This window comes from Hirundo rustica, chromosome W (assembly GCF_015227805.2).
Source record: "Hirundo rustica isolate bHirRus1 chromosome W, bHirRus1.pri.v3, whole genome shotgun sequence".
Lineage (NCBI taxonomy): Eukaryota > Metazoa > Chordata > Aves > Passeriformes > Hirundinidae > Hirundo > Hirundo rustica.
In genome coordinates, this window is record NC_053487.1 from 1,741,571 (window position 1) to 1,764,663 (window position 23,093).

A 23,093-nucleotide genomic window follows, 5' to 3' on the forward strand; every position below is an offset into this window, starting at 1 on the left:
TGCCCAGGTGGACAAGAAGGCCAATGGTATCTTGGCTTGTATCAGAAATAATGTAGCCAGCAGGACTAGGGAAATGTTCATCCCTTTGTACTCAGCACTGGTGTGGCCACAACTCAAATACTGAGTTTAGTTTTGGGGCCCTCACTGCAAGAAAGACATTGAGGTGCTTGGGCACATCCAAAGAAGAGTAATGAAGCTAATGAAGCATCTGGAACACAAGTCCTATGAGGACTAGCTGAGCATAATGCATGTTTTTAGTCTGGAGAATAGAAGGCTCAGGGGAGACCTTATTGCTCTCCAAGTGTTTGAAAGGAGGTTGTAACAGTGTCAGTCTATTGTCCTATGTAACAATTGACAGAACAAGCAAAAATGGCCACGTTGCACCAGGGGAGGTTCAGGTTGGATATTAGGAAAAAATTCTTCACTGAAAGGGTTATCAAGCATTCGAACAGGTTGCCCAGAGAAGTGATTGAGTCACCATCCCTTGAAGGTATTTAAAAGATGTGCGGATGTGGCACTTACGGACATGGTTTAGTGGTAGACTTGGTAGTGTTAGGTTAATGGTTGGACTCTATAATCTTTTAGGCCTTTTCCAACTTAAACAATTCTATGATTCTATGGCTCAGCAACATCAGAATCTGCAAGATTCACTTTGATTCTGTTCTCTAGAAGCCTGTGTGAGGACTTAAAGAATGCAATTACATGTCTCAAAACACTATTCCCATAAGATAAGCCACCACGACAGGAACTTGAGATGAGCATGGATGGCAAAAAGGAAGGCGCTAATTCCAGGCCTAAACAGAGGTGAAGGTTTGGAATTAGCACACCAGACAAAATTCCAATGTGCAGACTGTGGGAAAGGAAGCCACTGCTTACATCCATCCCAGTCCAAGTTGTGGGAACATCTGTAACCACCCCTTGGATACCCAGAACTTGGACTGTATAAAGGTGGTACCTCCAATAGAATGACTCTGGGACCCCCACCACCAAAGACCAGGGTGAAGAACACCTCAGGAATCCACATGGTGGTGATATCTTTTGCTTAATTTCTTTCTCATTCTGTCTCCCTCTTTCTTTCTATCTCTCTACCTCACATTTACATTATTTAAAATCTCTGCTATTGACTTTGGCATATGGTCTCATTTACACATTAATTTGAGCAGAGGCATCTCTCACTAATCGGATCATAACAGCCTGTTTGGTGGTGAAACTGTTGTTTTCAAGAGGCATCTCCTAAAAAAAGCTTCCATAGTAGCTAATCAGGCCTGCCTTAGAATTTTCAAATAATAGACAAGTAGAGTCAATTCCAGGTTCTGACCTCAATTTGTTCTAACTCTGTATTAACTACATCATGTCAGCCTAACAGTTCTTCAGAATTGTACTGAACCACAATTCAAGAATAGTCATGCTTGAGCCACTGAGTTTGCAAAAGGAAACTGCCTGCATATTTAATATACCACATACCTATGAATTGTAAATGAATCAGTTAAATCTTACATTTTGGTAAGAAGGTGGAAAATGTGAAATGGATATGTTTATCAACTAAAATGGAGTTGCACTGATTGATTAAAAAAAATATATATTTTCACAACTGCATAAATGTATCTCTTTCTTTTTAAATTCCAGAATCGAATGGAAGAAAGCAAAGCACTCTTTAGGACAATTATCACATATCCATGGTTCCAGAATTCTTCGGTCATTCTGTTCTTAAATAAAAAAGATCTTTTAGAGGAGAAAATTATGTACTCCCATTTAGTTGATTATTTCCCAGAGTATGATGGTAAGTATACTGCCACCAGAGTTCATGCCCCATTTAAATTGCAGTAATGACCAAATGTAATAGCATTGCCCATATTTTGCTTGGAGGTTCTTAGGACAAAGATAATCACCCATTCTTCATTAAATGCATTTTCTTCTTTACAATTTGTACTAAGTACACCAAATGGTCAGTTTGTAGTTGAATGACTTACTGGTCATGTTTTTTGGTTTTTTTTTTAATTATATGAAAAGGAAAAAAATTATTAAAAAGAACAGTTTTTAATGCTTCAAAATTTTAAAGTCACTGAAGTCTTGTGGAACTTTCTAGATTGCTAGGATTTCATCTTATATCTCTATTAATAGTAGACAAGATGGCAGTACCTTTCATGTGAAAATACTGATTCTAGATGAGTAACATCATATTAGCAATGGACCTTATTCTGTCCTTGTTCATAAGTTGGGGTGAGGATTTGTACTGAAGTATAAAGCTAAATTTATATAAAAATACATTTTTCACTCTAATCAGCATCTCACATACTCTTCTTTTTTAACTGTGTTTGTGTTTTTGGGGTTTTTTTTTGTTTAAGGCTGGAAATCTGAAGACAAGTGTCATAAATTCTCAATGGTTCTCAGATAAACCAGTATCACTTCTCCAATGCTTTTATTGTACCATTTCTTCTTTGTTTCCATTATTTTAATTTTATGTTACTTATATGAAATTTAATGTGCTTATCCTGGAAAACATTATGTGGAACAAACAGCTGTTTCTAAAGAAGCTGTACTTTGAGAAAGTTCTCCTGAGGTGAAAACCTAAGTATTCAAAGGTAACTGAATGGAGGATTTGGTAACAGAGAAAAAAATCAGATTCATATAATAACATCTCTTTTGTCACACCAGAGAGTGAAAAGCAGATTCAAAAGCTACAAAACAAGATGAAATCTCTCATTTTCAAAACTAGATAGTGACAGAAGGAAAAAGTTTAATGTTTTTCCTGTTTGAGAGAAAAGGATGTGTTCACAGTGAACAGCCTGCAGGATCAGGCCATACTTATTTATGAATCAGTGTAAGTTTAGTTTGATAGTACTAAACAGAAGAGAATAAATAGTTGAATAGAATATATTCTTATCTTTTCATGTTAGAAGTGTGACGGGTGCCTTAGATGACATCCTGCAGGTGAGAAGGCTATAGGGGCCTTTTTGTTATGATCACTCAAGTGGAGGTACACCTGTGTTAAATGCTTGTCCAGAAAAACCAGACAAAATTTGTACATAAGAGTTGATGTTGGAAGGGAACTCCGAAGATCATTGAGTCCAACCCCCCCCCTGCTCAAACAAGGTCATCTAGTGACTGCTTCACAGGTATATGTCCAGATGGCTTTTAAATATCTCTGAGGAGGGAGACTCTACAACCTTTTTGGGCAACCTGTCCCAATGCTCAGTCACCCTCACAGTAAAAAAGGAGTTTCTGATGTTCAAATGGAAACTCCTGTATTTCTTATTGTTCTGTAGCTGGGCACCATCAACAAGAGCCTGGCTTCATCTTCTTTGCACCCTCCCTTCAGGTACTTGTACACATTGATAAGAACTCCATCTGAGCCTTCTTTTCTCTAGGTTAAACAGTCCCAGGTTTCTCAGCCTTTCATCCAGTCCTTTAATCATCTTTGTGGCTTTCGGCTGGACTTTCTCCAGTATGTCCTTGTCTTCTTGTACTGAGGAGCCAAGAACTGGGCACAGAACTCCAGGTGTGGTCTCATCACTGCTGATTAGAGGGGAAGGATCACATCCCTCAACCTGCTGGCAACATTCCTCCTAATGCAGCCCAGGATACCATTTGCTTTCTTTGTGTCAAAGGCACATTGGTGGCTCATGTTCAACCTAGTATCCACCAGTATTATGTTATGGGTCATTGGTTGGAGACAGAAACGACACAAACTCATTGAGCATCCTCAACAAACAGCACTGAGTTTATTATGGTCACCTCTTTTATAGGGGATTTGATTTTCCTGGGTTTAGATAGCCAATTGGTTGGGATTTCTCTCCAACCAGCTCTCCAGCCAGTGGTGTTTCTGCATCTAGGCTTGAACAGGGTTGGCTGAGGTCTGAGTTCAAATCTATCCTATCATTGTTCACTCAGGGACTTGTTCTACTTCTTTTCTAGAACAAACCAGGCTAGCCAAACTGGGTTTGTGTTATGGCCAGATTCATCTTGTCCAGCTACAGACCAGCTGTACTGTGACAATTCCTCCTTTCCATTTTATTAAAAAATGCAAAGTGTTCTCTGTTATCCTACCAGCAAGGGCCCTTTGCAGACAGAGTGACATAAGACTTCAGCTTCAGTGTATCAGCTTTGGAAGGGGGGTCAGGTCTCTCAGGAAGTATTTAAGGGAGCTGCTAAAGCATGTAGGAAAAAAATTAGGGAGGCCAAAGCTCAGTTTGAACTTAGAATGGCAACTTCTGTAAAGGATAAGAAATGTTTTTACAAATATATTAATGCTAAAAGGAAGGGTAAGACCAACCTTTGTTCTTTACTGGACAAGGGAGGGAACTTAATATCTGCAGATGAGGAGAAGGCAGAAGTGCTTAATGACTACTTTGCCTCAGTTTTTAGTGAGGAGACGACTTGCCTTCAAGACAACTGCCCTCCTGAGCTGGTAGATGGTGTCAGGGAGCAGAATGGTCCCCTCATTATCAAAGAGGTGGCAGTCAGAGAACTGCTGAAATGCCTGGATATCCATAAATCTATGGGACCAGACGGGATCCATCCCAGGGTGATGAGAGAGCTGGCAGATGAGCTTGCTAAGCCACTCTCCATCATCTACCATCAGTCTTGGCTCACTGATGAGGTTCCAGACGACTGAAAGCTGGCCAATGTGACACCCATTCACAAAAAGGGTGCAAAGGAGGATCCTGGTAATTATAGACCAGTCAGCCTGACCTCAGTACCTGGCAAAATAATGGAACAGTTTATATTAAGTGCCATCACACAGAACTTACAGGATGGCCAAGGTATCAGACCCAGCCAGCATGGGTTTAGGAGGGCTAGGTCATGTTTGACCAACCTGATCACCTTTTATGACCAGGTGACCCACCTGGTGGATGCAGAGAAGGCTGTGGATGTTGTCTATTTGGACTTCAGCAAAGCCTTTGACACTGTCTCCCACAGCATACTCCTAACTAAGCTGGCAGCTCGTGGCTTGGACAAGAGCACTCTTCGCTGGGTTAGGAATTGGCTGGATGGCCAGACCCAGAGAGTGGTGGTGAACGGTGCTGCATCCAGCTGGCGGCCAGTCACCAGTGGTGTCCCTCAGGGGTCTGTGCTGGGGCCAGTTCTGTTCAGTATTTTTATTGATGACATGGATGAAGGCATGGAGTCTCTCATTAGTAAATTTGCAGATGACACTAAGCTGGGAGCGTGTGTCGACCTGTTGGAAGGACGAAGGGCTTTGCAGAAAGACCTGGAATGGTTGGACAGATGGGCAGAGTCTAACAAGATGAGGTTTAATAAGTCCAAGTGCCGAGTCTTGCACTTTGGCCGCAATAACCCCCTGCAACGTTATAGGCTGGGGACGGTGTGGCTGGACAGTGCCCAGGAGGAAAGGGACCTGGGGGTACTGGTCGACAACCGGCTTAACATGGGCCAGCAGTGTGCCCTGGTGGCCAAGAGGGCCAATGGCATCCTGGCCTGTATCAGGAACGGCGTGGCCAGCAGGAGCAGGGAGGTTATTCTTCCCCTGTACTCAGCACTGGTGAGGCCACACCTTGAGTATTGTGTCCACTTCTGGGCCCCTCAGTTTAGGAAGGACGCTAAGATGCTTGAGAGTGTCCAGAGGAGGGCAACAAGGCTGGTGAGGGGCTTGGAGCACAAGCCGTATGAAGAATGACTGAGGGAACTGGGGTTGTTTAGCCTGGAGAAAAGGAGACTCAGAGGTGACCTTATCACTCTCTACAACTTCCTGAAGGGTGGCCGTGGTCAGCTGGGGGTTGGTCTCTTTCTTCAGGCAACAACAGACAGAACAAGAGGACACAGTCTCAAGCTGCGACAAGGGAGATATAGGCTGGATATTAGGAAAAAGTTTTTCACTGAAAGAGTGATAAAGTACTGGAATGGCTTGCCTGGGGAGGTGGTGGAGTCACCATCCCTAGAAGTGTTTTAAAAAAGACTGGATGTGGCACTTGGTGCCATGGTCTAGTTGAGGTATTAGAGATGGGTTGGACTCGATGATCTTGAAGGTCTCTTCCAACCTAAAAATTCTGTGATTTTGTGATTCTGTGATTCTGTGAAGACAGCATGGGTCTAATTTGAATGAGATTTTCCACACAATTTTGACAAACCTAGCTCCCCTCAGCCAGCGGTGTGTCCTGTGTACCACTGGAGTTGCAACACCCACTTCCAGGAGCTGTCAGGCAAGATCATAATCCTTCAGGCTAACATGCCACAGGTTAACTATTTACAGTTACAAGTTACAACTTAACACTAAAAAACAAGAAACCATTTAACCCTTAGAACCATAAAAAGAAAAACCCCAACTACTAGAAAAATAATTTTTAAAAAGAAAGAATAATTTGTAAACAAATAGAATCCTTAAATGAACTGTCACTTGAAGTGTCCCAGATTTCCATGAGGTAGGTGAACAAGTTGTTTCCATCACTGTTCCCCACACATGGCTCCATGACGTCTGTTGACGGGCCATCAGGAGGATGCTGCTTGTGGTCCCTGACAGGACATAGGGCAGGATGGACACATCTGGCAGGTACCCTATGCATTCCAGTGTCCGTGGAAACATAGGTATTTCCTCGTCCCCAGGTAATGAGGTTCCAGGGGCCGCCTCACCTATTGGTGATAAGGTCTCATACCATTACCTTGGGTTTGGGTGACTGATCATTGCTGGATGATTGTAGTGATAGCAAGTGATTTAAAATGACTGGATTCTGGGACTTTTCTAATACTCTCAGATGATTTAGTGTATAGATTGCTTTAGCTACCCTGCTCTGTGGGGATTTGACACACATTCCTCCCTTTTGTTTTTCAAGTATACGTTTTAAAGTGCCATGTGATCTCTCCACAATGGCATGTCCTGTTCCTAAGTGGGGAATACCAGTGTGGTGTGACACCCCAGAGCTGTAGGAAATGTCTTGTTTTCTGTGAAATGTATGCAGGACCATTGTCTGTTTTGATGGTATGGGGGATACCTAAAGCAGCAAAGGCTGACCGCCAATGTGTGATGGCATCCTGACCTTTATCTCCTGTGTATGCTACAGCCCATATTGCTGATGAAAAAGTATCAATGGATAAATGTACATATTTTAGACATCTGAATTCAGGGATATGTGTGACATCAGTTTGCCAGATTTGCAAAGCACGTAGTTCACGAGGGTTTACCCCCATCTGCAGTGGTGCAGTCTGGCCTTGGCAGTCAGCACAGGTGTTAACTATATTACTAGCCTCTGTGTTTCACAGCTGGAACTGTCACTGTAAGGCCCAAACACCTTGGTGGAAAAAATCATGTGATGCCTTTGCTTGTGCCAGCATATCTGGCTGTGGTGCTGTCCAAGCAGGGTCAGCTAGCCTATCTCCTCGGGCATTGTCCTCTGTGATGAAACCTGGTAAATTTGTTTGACTTCGGATGTGTAATGTGTAATAAAGGCAAGTTCTGGCTTGGATAGTATGGCACAGAGTTTTTAGTAAGTTAAATAATTGTGCATTGTCAATTTTCTTTAGTAGTGCTCATTCTAATCTCTGTGTGATATAAGCAACATAGGCAGAGCCAATCACAACATTTAAAGGAAAGTGGGAAAAACGTAGGAAAGCTATAGCTACAGCATATAGCTCCACCAACTGAGGTGATCCACTCTCATAACCTTCCAACATTTGCCATTCACCTTCCTCTTTCCATGTTACAATGGCCTTTCCTGTTGTCCTGGTTTAGGGACAAATTTGGGAGAAAACCCCTGAATGGGATCCCTCTGGGAAGCAAACCCAAATGGCCCCTCCCTCTAACCCGTCAGGTAAAAAACTTCTTTGGAGAAAAGTTGGAAAAAACTATTTTACTTAACAAAGTGCATACAAGTATAAAGAATGAATAATATGAAACAATAAAACCTCTCCTTCTGGAGTGAGATGACAATTTGAGAAAGTTCTTGCTGTGAATCTAGCTCGGCTCTCTCTCAGTCTCTCATCAGTCCCAGTCCCTCCAGCGCTGCTGGAAAATGCCAAGGCCCAGGCCCCGATGGGCCGCAGGTGCAAGCCCCCAGTACTCCACTGGGTGTTTTCAGTCTAGAGCAGGTTTAAACAGTTCCAAGAAAAAAGGAAGAAAAACAGTCCAGGGAACTTCTCTTCCCTAGCTAGCTGAAACTAACTAAAAGGAAAAAGATCTCTGTCCTGCAGTCTCTCTAAGCCTCTGCCAAACACCCCGTCCGGAGAGGAATGTGTAGGAGTAAGGCAGTTTTCTCAAAACAAACTCTGCACTTCTCCCTGCTCTTAGAACCAGTCTTAAAGGCACAGAACTCAATATACAGCACAAACAGAACAGGCGATTGGGGATACAAGCATCATAAAGTCACCCTAAGATACACGTCCACGCCTTATCCCCATATTGTCAACTTACCAAAACTAATATATTTTAGCTTTACACACACATATATCTATATAAAAACAATATACAATATAAAGCTACATACAGACAGGGGCAGTAACATGCAGCACACAGTGATAATTACACACAGTTTTCACCCAACAATCAGATCTGCCTAGGGTACACATTGTGTGGTTCCATCTTTCTGCATTACTCACCATGTGCAACCTGGTCCTTGAGCAAAGACAATCTCATGGATGGGTTCGTCTGTACTTGAAGCAGAATTGATCTAAACTGTCTTCCCTAACAAACCTCTTACACGTACTACTGGGACTTTCTCTCTATCTACTGTATGTAGGGGATCAGATTGGGCAGGGCCTGCTCTGTTGGTGGAACCTCAGGTGTTAACTAACCAAGTGGCCTTTGCTAGATGCTGCACCCAATTTTTGAATGATCCCCCACCCAGTGCTTTCAGGGTGGTTTTTAACAGTCCATTGTATCTTTCCACTTTCCAAGCAGCTGGTGAGTGATAGGGGATATGGTACACCCACTCAATGTTCCCTAGCCCAGTTGTTGATGAGGCTGTTCTTGAAATGAGTTCCATTGTCTGACTCAATTCTTTCAGGGGTACTATGCCTCCAAAGAACTTGTTTTGCAAGGCCCGGGATGGTGTTCTGGGCAGTAGCGTGAGGCACAGGGTAGGTCTCCAGCCATCCTGTGGTGGCTTCTACTATTGTGAGTACATAGTGCTTACTTTGGTGTGTCTGGGGCCGTATAATATAATCAATCTGCTAGGCTTCTCCATACTTATATTTGGATCACTTCCCGCTGTGCTATAGGGGCTTCGCCTGCTTGGCTTGCTTGATCGCAGCACACGTCTCATAGTTATGGATAACTTGAGAAATACTGTCTATGGTTAGATCCACTCCTCGGTCTTGTGCTCACTTATAGGTGGCATCTCCACCCTGATGACCGGAGGCATCGTGGGCCCATCGAGCTAGGAACAACTCTCCCTTGTGTTGCTAATCTAAGTCTATCTTTGATACCTCTATCTTTGCAGCCTGATCTACTTGTTGGTTGTTTTGGTGCTCCTCATTAGCTCGACTCTTGGGGACATGGGCATCTATATGATGGACTTTCTCAGGTAGCTTCTCTACCCGACTGGTAATGTTTTTCCACTCATCAGCAGTCCAAATTGGTTTTCCCCTATGCTGCCAATTAGCCTTTTTCCACTTCAGTCATCCCAATAGAGCATTGGTTACCATCCACTAATTAGTATAGAGGTAGAGCTTTGGCTACTTCTCTTTTTCAGCAATGTCCAGGGCCAGTTGAACAGTTTTGAGCTTAGAGAGTTGGCTTGACCCACTTTCTCCTTCAGTAGCTTGTGCAACCTGTTGTGTGGGGCTCCATACCGCTGCTTTCCACTTTTGTTTCATCCTAACAATACGACAGGAACCGTCAGTGAAAAGGGCGTAGCATGTTTCTTCTGCTGGCAATTGGTTGTACGGTGGAGCTTCTTCAGCATGTGTCACTTGCTCTTCTTCTTCTTCATCGGTGAAACTAAAGTTTTGTCTGTCAGGCCAATTTGTAATTATTTCTAAAATCCCAGGGCGATTCGGGTTTCCAATACAGGCACGCTGTGAAATGAGGGTAATCCATTTGCTCCATGTGGCGTTGGTGGCATGGTGGGTAGAGAGAGGGATCCTCTGCTTTGAACATCCATCCCAGCACTGGTAGTCGAGGTGTCAGCAGGAGTTGTGTTTCAATGCCTACTACCTATGAGACAGCTTGGACTCCTTCATAGGCGGCTAAGATTTCCTTCTCTGTTGGAGTATAGTTGGCTTCAGACCCTCGGTAGCTTTGACTCCAGAATCTCAGCAGTCGGCCTCAATATCTGGGTTTGAAAAGACAGGTATCTGCTAGGGAGAGGCAGGCCTCTCTAGGAATGGGGAATTCAAATCCTTTTCTCCGTGTTATTATAATTTGGAAGATTAAAAAAAACTTTTCAGTCAGAGCTATGGGGAAAGGAATAACAGTCCTTTACTAGTAACTATAACAGGACAGACAAACAACAACAGCAATTATAATAATAGTAAAACAGAACTAAGAACTCTGAGGGGCAAACGATGGAAAGTCCGGTGCTGATGGCTGGAAACGGGGGGTTGTCCTCAGCAGGCAGGGGGGTGTCCTGGCAGGCGAAGTGAGCAGTGCCAGAGAAGCCGCAGCGGCTGGACTCGGGCTGACCCAAAATCCAGCAGGGCAGGTGAAAAAACTCCGAATTCCTGGGCGCTCCAACAGATGATAGAATTCTCAGGACCGAACCCCTCCGTTAACCATGGAATCTACGCAGCCACCAGTGGCTCGACCGTCTTCTTCCCGGAAAACCGAGAGCCAAGAAAAAAAACAACAACCCCCCACCCTCAACTCCCGGGAGCCTTTTCTTCCCCCTAAACTAAGTGATCAACTCCCTTTTTTCCGGGTCAAGCACCCTTTAACTATCAATATTTAGTCTCCTAGCAACTTATGGGGGGGAAAAATTCCACAGGAAAACTTAACCCCCAACACTCGAGTCTTACCAGGCACCCTTTGCCAAAGGCTCTAGGACAGACTATGGTTCCCGGCTGCAGAGTAGAGCACATTCTTCACATCTGGTCCCATCCTGACTGGGCCAAGGGCTACTGCATGAGTGATCTCCTGCTTGATCTGGGCAAAGGCTTGTTGCTGCTCAGGGCCCCACTGGAAACTGTTCTTCTTGCGGGCAACCAGGTAGAGAGGGCTCACAACCTGACTGTACTCAGGAATGTGCATTCTCTAAAAACCTATGATGCTTAGGAAAGCTGGTGTTTCCTTCTTTTTGGTTGGTGGAGACATTACTGTGATCTTGTTGATGACTTCGGTGGGAATTTGACAATGTCCATTTTGCCACTTTACTCCCAGGAACTGGATCTCTCGAGCAGGTCCCTTGACTTTGCTCTTCTTGATGGTAAAACTGGCTTCCAGGAGAATCTGGATGATTTTCCCTCTTTTCTCAAATACTTTCATTGCCGTGTTCCCCCCCACAATGCTGACATCGATGTACTGTAGATGTTCCGGAGCCTCACCCTTTTCCAGTGCAGCCTGGATCAGTCCATGGCAGACGTTGGGGCTGTGTTTCCACACCTGGGGCAATCAGTTCTAGGTGTACTCCACTCCTATCCATGTGAAGGCGAACTGAGGCCTGCATTCTGCTGCCAGCGGAATGGAGAAAAATGCATTGGCAATGTCAGTTGTGGGGTACCACTTTGCTGCCTTGGACTCCAGCTCGTACTGGAGCTGTAACATGTCTGGCACAGTAGCGCTCAGTGGTGGAGTCACTTCATTTAAGGCACGATAGTCCACAGTCAATCTCCATTCTCCTTCAGATTTAGGAACAGGCCAAATGGGGCTGTTGAAGGGTGAGTGGGTTTTGCTGACCACCCTTTGCCTCTCTAGCTCATGGATCATCTCGTGGATGGGGATCACAGCATCTCGAGTTGTTCTGTACTGTCGGCGATGCACTGTCGAAGTGGCAATTGGCACTCGTTGCTCTTCCACCTTCAGAAGACTTACAGCAGATGGGTTCTCTGATAGTCCAGGTAAGGTATTCAACTGCTTAACACCCCCTGTATCTACAGCTGCTATCCCGAATGCCCACTAGAATCTCTTTGGGTCTTTGAAATACCCATTTTGGAGGAAGTCTATGCCCAAAATGCATGGAGCCTCTGGGCCAGTCACAATAGGGTATCTCTTCCACTCATTTCCAGTCAGGCTCACATCAGCTTCCACCAAAGTAAAATCTTGTGAACCCCCTGTCACGCCAGCAATGGAAACAGATTCTTCCCCCACATGTCTTCATGGGAGTAATGTGCACTGTGCACCAGTGTCAACTAAGGTCTCATATTTTTGTGTTTCTAATGTGGCAGGCCAAAGAATCCACACAGTCTAAAAAACACGGTTTTCCCTAGCCTCTACCTGGCTAGAGGCAGGGCCCCTCTTAGCCTGATTATCCTTATTTCCCCGGGTAACCGGTGCTACTTCCTTCTTGGTAGAACTTCCTCTCATAGTCTTGCTGTCTAACAATTCATGTAGCTGCTGTGCCATAGCATCAGTAGATTCTCTATCCCATCTTCTCATGTCTTCTCTACAATCAAGCAGGAAGGACCACAGCTTAGCTCATGGGATGCCTTTTCCCTCTTTATCTGGGGGACATTTGTGTGTGGTGCCAGAACCTCTGATCTGTACTGCAGAGATTTGGAGAAAGCCCTCTTTCATTTCCTCCCTGAGTTTTTTGTTATTCTTCTCCATCTTGTCTTCTAATTTCTGCATATGCATTTCCAGAGCTGCGATTCTTGCATGTGTTGGACCATGCACGGCATCTGCATATGCTCGGAGCTTCTTCGTCATATCAAGCACAGTCTCCTCTGTGTCATCCTGCTTCATTATTGCTAAAGCAGAAGAGTATTCTTGTGGCCCAAGTTGTACAAGTTTTCACTACATCACAGGTGTACCTGGTACTAAGTTGGGGTTCCTAGTGTTTAGGTCATCTGAGAAGACAATCTTCAGCACAGCCATTTCTCTCAAGCACTGAATCCCTTGTTCAATGGTCTTCTACTGGGTTTGTTGCATATAGAGATCATCTGCACACAGATATCTTTGTGCCACACTTCCCAGGACCCGTTCCCAGAGACTGCAAGGGAGAACCTCCCTCATCATTTCTTGGTCAGGCAGTTTTCTCAAAACAAACTCTGCACTTCTCCTTGCTCTTAGAACCAGTCTTAAAGGCACAGAACTCAATATTCAGCACAAACAGAACAGATGATTGGGGCTACAAGCATCATAAAGTCACCCTAGGACACCCGTTTTTTCAGAACCAACAGTAAACACTGTAACACCTTTTAGGAGTGTTTGGCTATTTAGAGGTTTTAGAGAGAATGCAATTTCTCCACTTCAGCAATCTATGGCCGGGTAGATGGTAATTTGTCCTGAGAAGTTTTTCAAGGCACTTTGCAAGGTTGTGCAGTTAGCAAAACACCATTCAAATTGCTCTTGTGTCACAGGAATAATAATTTTTGAAGGATCTTTAGCATTCAATTGTAAACACCTTTGGCGGCATTTGATTAATAATTGTGCAATCAATTCAAAGACTGTGGGTGCCATCATTTTGGTTAATAAGGTAAAAACATCCACTCCAGTATATGTAAAGAATCTGGCCGGTGAGTATCCCACTGCCCAATAATACCAGTAGGGTGAAAGTTAACAATGAGAATAAACACAGTAATACACATCTCTTGGCATATCTGGTACACTTGTCTGTGATAGCTTGCTCTACTGTTCTGAGAGCGGCTTTTGCCTCTGGGGTTAATTTTCTGGGGGAAATTAACTCAGGATCACCTTTTAGGAGGCCAAATAAGGGTGCTAATTGAGAGTTGGTCAATCCTAGGTAAGGTCTGACCCAGTTGATAGCACCCAAAAGTTTATGTGCGTCATTTAGAGTTTGGATTTTGGTTAAGAGCTGGATTGCTTGTGGCTGTATAGTCGGATCCATAATTTTGCGTCCAAAGTACTTCCAAGGTGGCTGCTGCTGTACCTTTTCTGGTGTTACTTGCAGCCCAAAAGTTTTTAATGCTTGCAACAGGCTTGACCGAATCTGTGAGAGTTCTTTTTTGGTTTGGGTTGCTTTCAAAATATCATTCATGTAGTGGTAGCAGTATGCCCCTGGAAATTGTTCTCTCACTGATGAGAGTGCCTGTGCAACGTACCATTGACAAATTGCGGGGCTGTTTTTCATGCCCTGGGGAAGAACTCTCCATTGATAATGTTGCACTGGTGCTGCATTATTAATGGAAGGTACTGTAAAAGCAAACTTTGGGGTATCATCTGTGTGCAATGGAATAATGAAAAAACAGTCTTTTAGGTCCACAATCAGGATGTCCCAGGAGGCAGGTATCATTGTAGGAGATGGCATACCAGGCTGCAAAGTGCCCATGCTCTCCACCACAGAATTGATTTTTCTCAGGTCATGGAGTAGCCTCCATTTACCAGATTTCTTTTTTATAACAAATACCGGGGTGTTCCAAGCGCTCATAGATGGCTCTGTGTATCCTTGAACTAGTTGTTCTTGCACCGGGGTTTTTAGGGCATCTAGTTTTTCCTTTTCAACAGACCACTGCAGTGCCCACACAGGTTGAGTAGTAAGCCACTTTAGAGCTAATGTGGGATACCTTATGTTTTCTAATGCAGTGGCCCCTATTAAAAATCTGTCCCTACCCAGACTCCCCATGCAGACAGAATATCCCTCCCCCACAAGTTTAGTGGTGCAGCAGTGATGTATGGCTGAATTGTAGCTGCTTGGCCATCAGGATTTTTAACCAACACAGGATTGCTACTCAAGTAGCTCTGTGTGGTCCCTCCGATGCCAGCAATGGCAGATCCCGCAGGTATGGTAGGCCATGATGAAGGCCATATGTTGGTAGGGATGATGGCGTGTAGTGGTTTCACATTTACTAAATTTTGGTCTTGGTACTTACTTTTTCTGTGGGAGAGAGACTAGGAGAAAAATAAAGCAGGCTCAACCTTAAAATTAACAAATAGTTTTATTAACATACACTAAAAGAATAGAAAAAAAGAAAGTTGGGGAAAAAAACTAAAACTGAATGAAACTTCAAAAAAACTCTTCCCTCCCCTTACAAACTGTTCACTTTCTTACAAAACAGCATAAAGAGACAAAACTTGTAATTTTCAGTCAGTTTCATTATTTGATAATAGTCTTTCATTAATTCATTAAGAGAAGAGTATCTTTTCGAGTCATGGATCCCACTGACAACTTAGAACAGTTCTCTTGTGGGTTTTAAACTGTCACAAAAACAACTGCCCCGCGAAACCTGCCTTTGTGACCCTCCCAGGAGCAGTTTCCTAAGCTGCTTATGAGTCATAGGTCTTAGACTTTTGCATACTGGGGTGTCACTTTTTAGAGATGAATAACTCTAAAGCAAAGCATTCTTCACCTTAAGGTACAGAGATATCTTCTTACTTCTTTACTGGCACAGGGGGCTTCTCATCTTTATCTCTGTTTAAGCATCTTATAAGATATTACTTAGTTCATCACAAACACTTTTGCTCAAATCTACACACAAATCTAAACAATCATCTCCCCAAATGCATATCTTTCCCATGATTTAAAGGAATGATCTAAATATAGAGTTCATTTCCATGGCTCAAGTAAGAATAGAACAACCAACCCTTCAACCCTCTGTCTTAATATTCTTTTCACTCTTGCTCTACTAACTTTATGCTGTTGTTCTTTATGTTCACTTTGTCTTTTCTTACTCTCTCAGAGAAGGGCTAAGCTCTGGAAGCTTCATGTTGCTAAAAAAGAGTTAAATCTGCTCGGAGTCTTTGTCTCTCTCTGTAGCTCGTGGTGTTAGATGTTCAAGGCCCCGCTGGTGAGGGAGGAAGAACTTACAGAAACATTAGAAATCAGAGCATTTAAGCAGTCCAGAATCATAAAAAAACAGGCAAGATCATAAATGCCTTCTCAGCCCACCCCTCGGTCTAAATCGGGGTGACTTCAGTCCAAATAGTGCCCATAGCTCTTATCAGGAGCCCAGCAGAGATCTCTCCCTGCTCCAAAGAAGTCTGAAGAAAGTAGCTGTTACAAAACAGCAACCTCTCCTTCCCCCCCCCTTCACCCGGGAACCAATAGAATCCGGCCAGGTCTCAGGCCAGCTCCCCCAAAAAAGGGGGGAGCAGCAGGCTCAACTCAATGTTACCTGTCTCTCTCTAACCAAAAGAAAGAAGAAAAAGGACCCACCTACAAGAAATTCACAAGGTTTTATATAGTACTTCCCAAAGTCACAGCTAGCAATTTCAGTAGTTAGAACAGACGCCAATATTCCAACTAACTCTCTAATAGGTTGCTGTCTTTTCTAAAGAAATTCCCAAGTCCTGACCTGGAAAATTATTTTACATTCTTCTATAACTAAAAAACCAAACTGTACTAACCCATGACATGGTGACATCTGCCTGTGTCAATCATCCCACTAACCTTTCTCTGTGAAGGCTTTGCTTGAGGCATTGTAACAGTACAAACCATATTAGGTCTTTTGTCACCTATGACATGCATCCAGTACACCTGGGGCTGTCCTGTTGATCCGAAGCCATGGTCTCCTCGCTCCCTGGGCTCTGTTTTGGGGACAGAAGACTTTAAAGGAATGAGTTGAGCAATTGTGGTTTCAGCGGGGACAGTCACAGGTGGAGTAGGGGTTGATACCATGTCGTGGTTTCACATTTACCAATTTCTGTTTTTTAAAATTAGTGCCATAATTTGAGTGTGTCCCAGAATTATTTACTCTTTTTCTGCTGTGAGATAGGATTAGGAGAAAAACAAAGCAGGCTCAAAACTTAAAAGGTATAAAGACTGGTTTATTAACAAAACTATAAGAGAGAAAAAATTAATAAGAATTAGAATAAAACCTTTAAAACACTTCCCTCTTCCCCAACAACTTCTTTTCTTTCTCACAGACAATTTATAAAGACAAAATTTGTAACTCTAGGTCAGTACCACTTATAAAATAGTATTTCATCAGTCCTTTTAGAGAGAGAAGTCTCTTTTGGTCTGTTATGGTAACTTTTCACAAGAAAGAACAGTCCACTTGTGGCTTTTAACTCTCACAAAAACAGTTGTGAAATCCCTCCCATATCATGCAGCCTTTCCTGTGGCTGCATATGGGCCATGAAGTTCATTGGGGTATAATTTTAAAGATGAACAGTTCCAAAAGCAAAGGATTTTCTTCAGCTATCTTTAAAATTATCTTCATCTCAAGAAACAGAGGTCTTCTTTTCCCTGGGGGCAGTGAGCTTCATATCTTTCTCTCTGTCTTCCTCTGTTCAAAATTCTCCATTAGATCACAGCTACTTCAACATTTACTTAGTCCATCACAAATACCTTTGCTCAAATCTACAATCTGAATATTCTCATCATCTCCCCAATGCATATTTTCTCCACGGTTTAAAGGGATATTCTAGCATATTACAGTCTGTTACCACGGCTCACAAAAGACTTTTAGCCCAAAAACCAAAGCATCTTCTCCATCTCATCTAAGATGCCACTCTTCCTTAACTGACACCAATATCTTCATAGTGTCTCTTTACGTGTCTCCCACTTTGGCTATTTTCTCACTCAGAGAAAGGTTAGTGCTTTGCAGGCTTCATTTGTGCAAGGAAAGAGTTAACATTCTCCCAGGTCTGCAGAGGGCATGCTGGTTCTTCCCTGGGAAATGGTCAAAGGTGGTAGCTCCAGCCCCAGCACAGCCTGGAGCCAGGATCTCTCGTGCGGCTGGGCTTCCCCCTCGCCTTCTCTGTTTGGCAGCCACTGGAGGAAGGCGGGGGGGGGGGGGGGAGGGGGGCTTGGCGTAGCAATAAATGTTAGCAGCAGATAGGGCCCGGTCTTGGCTGGGACAGGGCATACTCTCCTCCCCTCCCTCTGCCTGGGAGTTATCAGGCCCAATCTGGCTGAGATGGCTGCAGGGGCAGGGCCTGGCCAGCCTGCCAGGCCCAGGGACCACATGGCAGATCGAGGCCAGCCCTGCCACCCCTGTTACCTGTCCTGAGGTCAGGAGGAAAAGGACTTTTCCCAGAATTCTTCTGATTTTTAACCTGTGTAGCCAGGAGGCATTTCCCATATTTAATTGGTCCATCAAGCTGTCAACAAAGCTAGTCACTAACTGGGGGGTTTTTTGCTATAATTTCCTTGGAAAAAATCACTTCTGTGATAAACCAGCACACTGTGGCTTGTATTTTTCCTGTAAAGTCGGCATCTGTGACACCGGGGTGCACAAAGATACCTTGCAGCGTGGTATTGGATCTTCCTAAAAGCAGTGCACTAAGTCCTTTCCCTATGGGCCCCTGGGTCTTGAGAGGGACTTTATATACCTGTAATGAGCTTATGGTTATTAGGATTGAGGTGGAAACATCCATGCCAGCTGATCCTCTTGTCCTTGCTGTGAGTTGGTCACACAGGCTTGTACCGGAGGGTGGGAAATTACTTGTGTCATCGCACGATTCCCTTTCGTGCTGGGTTTCCCATTTCCCTGGTCCTTGAGAAATTGACCATTAACATGAAATTTGGACTTGCATACCTTGGTTGCTATCAGGATTGTTGAGAGACAGGACTCCTGAGAGATATGTTAAAGCATGATTTATTGTTCTTATCTTCTACAGTCTCATGAAAGGGTGAGAATGTCTTCACATCAAAAGTCAGAGGTTAGTAGTGAGTAGTCACAAGATCTCTAGTTACAGTCTTTTAAAGATGTATTAGCCAGTAAACTACTGCACCAATGTCCGTTGGTGTCTTTGAACCAATCATTAGTTATTTTGTTTTAAATCTTTTGCTGCAGTGCAGATCTTCTTAACAAATCATATAATGACACACAAACCTACAGTACTACACCTTAAAACTTCTTACTACCTTTGTAACAAATTCTCTAGCCAAACTTTTCTACTGTAATACTTTCCACCACCTAGTTTAACATGTTTCTACTTAAACTACAAATCCACATTCTTGCTTCTGGTCTCTAAATCTGGAAGACTCTTCCAAGGTCTCAAGTCAAACCCTGTATTCATTTGTAAGTCTGGGCCTGTAGGCACAAGGTTTTGAGAGCTTTCTGTGCCTTTATTTCCTACAGGTGGCATGTCTGGACCTCCCACATTGGTTGCAGCTTGCATTTGCTCCCTTTTGTCCTTGAAACGTCCCCTGTAGAAGGGACTTTTGGGGACAAATTACCTTCAGGTGGCCTTGTTGTCCACATTTGTAGCAATGGGGTGTTTGTTTAGCAGCAGCTGTAATAGAATTAGCTAACATATCCATGTTATAAGATCCAGTCCCAACCTTAGCACATGCATTTATCATATCCTCTAGAGATGGATTCACTTTAGGTAATGCATCTGTGATTTTTCTACAGTCCTCGTTTGCATTATCTCATGCTAGTTGCAGTATTAATTGGCTCCTTGCTTCACAATTTGCAATTTGTTTCTCCATAGCATCCTGCAAATGTTCTATGAACTGCATATATAATTCATTGGGGTTTTGTCTTATGTTTGAATACCTTCGGGTTGGCACAGATAGGTTTGTGATTTTTGTTAGAGCTTGCATTCCTGAGTCCTTTGCTTGGGCTTGGATTAAGGGGTTCAGGCATGTTTGGGTTAGTGGATCTTCCATTGGGAACAGCCCCATAAGTTGAGAAATCCCTGCCCCAAAGCAGGGATTCCTGCTGCAAATCTCTTGAATTTTGCAGTCCCTGGTCCTCTGCATAAGATCTCCAAGCTAACTCAAACATCATGTATTGCACTGGAGTACAGAGTAATTTTGCAATTTGCTTCATATCAAAGGGGGTTAATTTACTAGCAGTTATAAATCGAAGCATATTTGCAACAGCAGGCAACCCCAGCCTGTGTTTAGCAGCCAGTTGGCATAGCTCTTAGAGGATTTGCCAATTAAAGGGTATGTATTTGTCAGGGGTTGTCCAATATCCTCGTACAACTGGGAATGCTACAATTGCTTCCCCTGCCCTGCCCGCCCCACCAGTCCTGTGATGATGGCAAAGACATGGGTACAGAAATTAGTTCAGCTCTCTCTATATCCCCACTTTCAATCGCTATTCGTTTTACCTCCATCCAGAAGACAACTGGGTCACGAGTCGGGATGACATCTGATCTGAATAGTGATGAAGCTGGAGCTGATGCCAGTATTACTGCGAGTGCTTCCTCTCTGGAGCTGGTAGCAGGACGGAGACTTAGGTTCCCTCCGTGGGGGTCTCGTGTATCCATTAGCAATTGTGAAAAATGCCAATCACTTGTTTTAAAATTTTGAAAGTTTAATAGTAAATAAGATGGTTATAAAAATAGAATTAGAGTAAAAAAATTGAACAATTAGGGTTAGGACAATACGAGACAATAAAAACAAAGTTACAGACGTCTGGGTGCCTCCCCGAGCAAAAAGCTCCGGAGAAGGACCCCTGTTAACAAAGGATTATCTCTTAAAAGCAATAGCCTGTTGAATATTCATACATTTCATACATGATGCATAAATTCCATTCAAACAAAGAATTGTCTCTGGTTAGTATCACTTTTTTCCTTTCATCTCTATGGCATCTTCAGGGCTGAGCAAGGCAGGAGAAGTTGGTCTCTTCTGATAAGGAAGTAGTAAATTCTTTTTTCTCTGAAAGATTTACGTTTTCCTGTGGTTGGTACATAAAAACTACATTTTAACTACAAAACTACATTTACCATACTATCAAAATATTAATACAACATTAACTATCAATACAACATAATACATATAGTAAATATCTTGCATAGAGCCATATAATATGCACTTTTCACAATCTTCCCTCTTTCTTTTTATAATTCATTTGGCTCGAGCAATATTCATTGTTGTCTAGCCTTCATTATTCGCTCATTTTTTTTCACAAATCAATCTCACTTCTTTGAAGGGGTCTTCTATATTATTTTGTTTCTTTAACACCATAATCCTTTGTGGTGTTGTTGTTGTAGGCAACTTTTGGTCGATGTCCACTAATTGCATGCCTTGTACCACACTGGTGATGAGCCGAATGAAACAGGGAATCAAACAAGGAAGAAATATTAGACCAGCTGTAGCACATAAAAGGAAGAAGCCTAACTTTTTCCACCATTCTACTCCCAACACATTATCCCACTAGCTAGTATTTAGCATTGATTCCCACTTTTGAACTGGAAAGTGGGCGATTTTTCTGATATCATTGACTATGTCCAGGATGGCATCTCCATTGTCATCTACTTTTAAACAACAATCTGATGTATTGAACTTTCCACAAACACCCCCTTCTTCATCTAATAGATAGCTTAAAGCTAACCTATTCTGATACACAGCCGCTCTTGTTTGGGTTTGTTGCCTTGATATTAATTCTATTGCCTGACAAGTTTTTTCGTTATTATCTCTACAGCAGCTTGAAGTCTTATAATACGATTTAGCATATAAATTGGGGTTCGATATCCCCAACTCCCATCTTGTGTCCAGGTGGCTGGCCCATATGTTTCCAGTATGCGTTCAGGGGGCCATTCCTCATCTCCCCATTTTTGGAATCCTCTAATCAATTCTCTTTTGTTTCTCTTTAGATCCTCATAAACTGGTATTCCTAATTGATCCCCATCAGGTCCTGGTAAACGAAAAAATCCTGGCTGTATAATTCCCAGAGTGCAGCTCCCTTTCCACTGGGAGGGGAGTTTTGGGTATGCTCTTTTTCCACATATCCAAAATAAGCCGTCTGGAGCTTTCCAATAGTTAAATTTTTGTTGATCTATATTCTCCTAAAATTTGGAAATTTCTGGGATGCCATAGTAAGGATTTTTACCTGTATCATTACATTGAAAAAGTTTTATTTTGTTATCATACTTACAATTCACTTTTTTTGCTTTTTCTTGGGTCCAATACACAGTTGGTTCTTCTGGGACCCACCATACAGAAGTTCCATTGCTAACCTTATATCTTTTACAGGGTGTTTTTCCTACTTCATAGAGGAAGCTTTTCCCAGTGCACCAGAGACATTCTTCCCCTATCACTGTTGAGCTTAAAATCCACCCTTCTGGTCTGTTTTCTCCACTTGTACTTGCTTGGTTCCATTTAAGGAGCTCAATTGGGCCTAAGCTGTTGCCTTTCCATGGCCATTCTTCTGACATCAAAGCCCCTCCACAGACCCAACAATTGGTTATGTTAAGTTCCTTACTTATTCTTTCTCCTAATTCTACAAACTGATTTTTACCCATCCTTGAGATATCTATTTCTTTTTCTAATTGCTGTTCAAGTTTGGTATACAAATCGTTGATTGAAATTGGCACAGGCTTAGGTGGTTGTACTGACTTAGCCTTTTTGCTTATCAATTGCTCTTTTACTAAATCTTGTGCTTTGTGCCCAGTAATGTAGGTAAAACAAATCCATCTCTCCTCTTTTGGGCATTGACTTCCCATCCTGCTACCACTTGTTCCTAAGTTCTCTGCAATCCAGTACTTTTCCCCTTTATGTATGCAATTGCTTAATTTGGATGGGTTATAACAGTGACTGTTGACATGAGTGTGAGAAATGAAAAAAGAACCTTGGTGTCTTTCCATGTACAGCTTTTGGTAACATCTGTAACATGGCCTTGTCGATATCCCAAAAGGGAGAAGACAAAAATTGAGTGACAGAAAAAGGAGTAACAGAGGTCCAGTATGGCTTATACTCCCACCTCCCATGCCTATGGGGTTGCAACCCACAGCAGGTGTATTTGATCTTCTTGGTGGCGAATACAGAGGCCAATCTGGTCTTGCCCTCTATTTCCTTGTCACTTCCTCTTAGCTAATTTCCAGACAAATTGTTTTTGACACTCCTTAACTGTCGTTTCCCACTGTTCTTCAGGTATCTCCCATTCAACAGGCACTAATAATTCCCATCCACAAAACAAAGTTATTATTTCAGTTTCTTCGAATTCTACCTGGATAGGAGATCGATTTGGCCCTTGACACTTCCTGCAACGAGAGCGTCGCTTGTGTGAACTACAATACCAATTCTTCCCACAATCTAAACATTTACATTTAACTCAGCTAACATGTTTGGTATTTGGGTGGATCAAACGGTATTTGGTCTGGCACTGATGGAAGTTGCAACTCCTCTCCCTCTTTGCATAAATCACAGGCTAAGGTATGAATACAAGAGTTCTCTGTCTGAAACAGTCCT

At 43.0% G+C, this 23,093-nt stretch overlaps 1 protein-coding gene across 1 annotated transcript in view; it reads left to right on the plus strand.

Annotated features, from left to right (window-relative positions):
• The window catches only part of LOC120764798 (guanine nucleotide-binding protein G(q) subunit alpha), a 319,804-nt gene that overhangs the window by 266,319 nt on the left and 30,392 nt on the right, over window positions 1–23,093 (plus strand). The window contains exon 6 of the mRNA XM_040088826.2: window positions 1,627–1,780. Within this exon, the coding sequence (XP_039944760.1) occupies window positions 1,627–1,780 (154 nt within the window). The remainder of the gene's footprint in view (window positions 1–1,626; window positions 1,781–23,093) is intronic.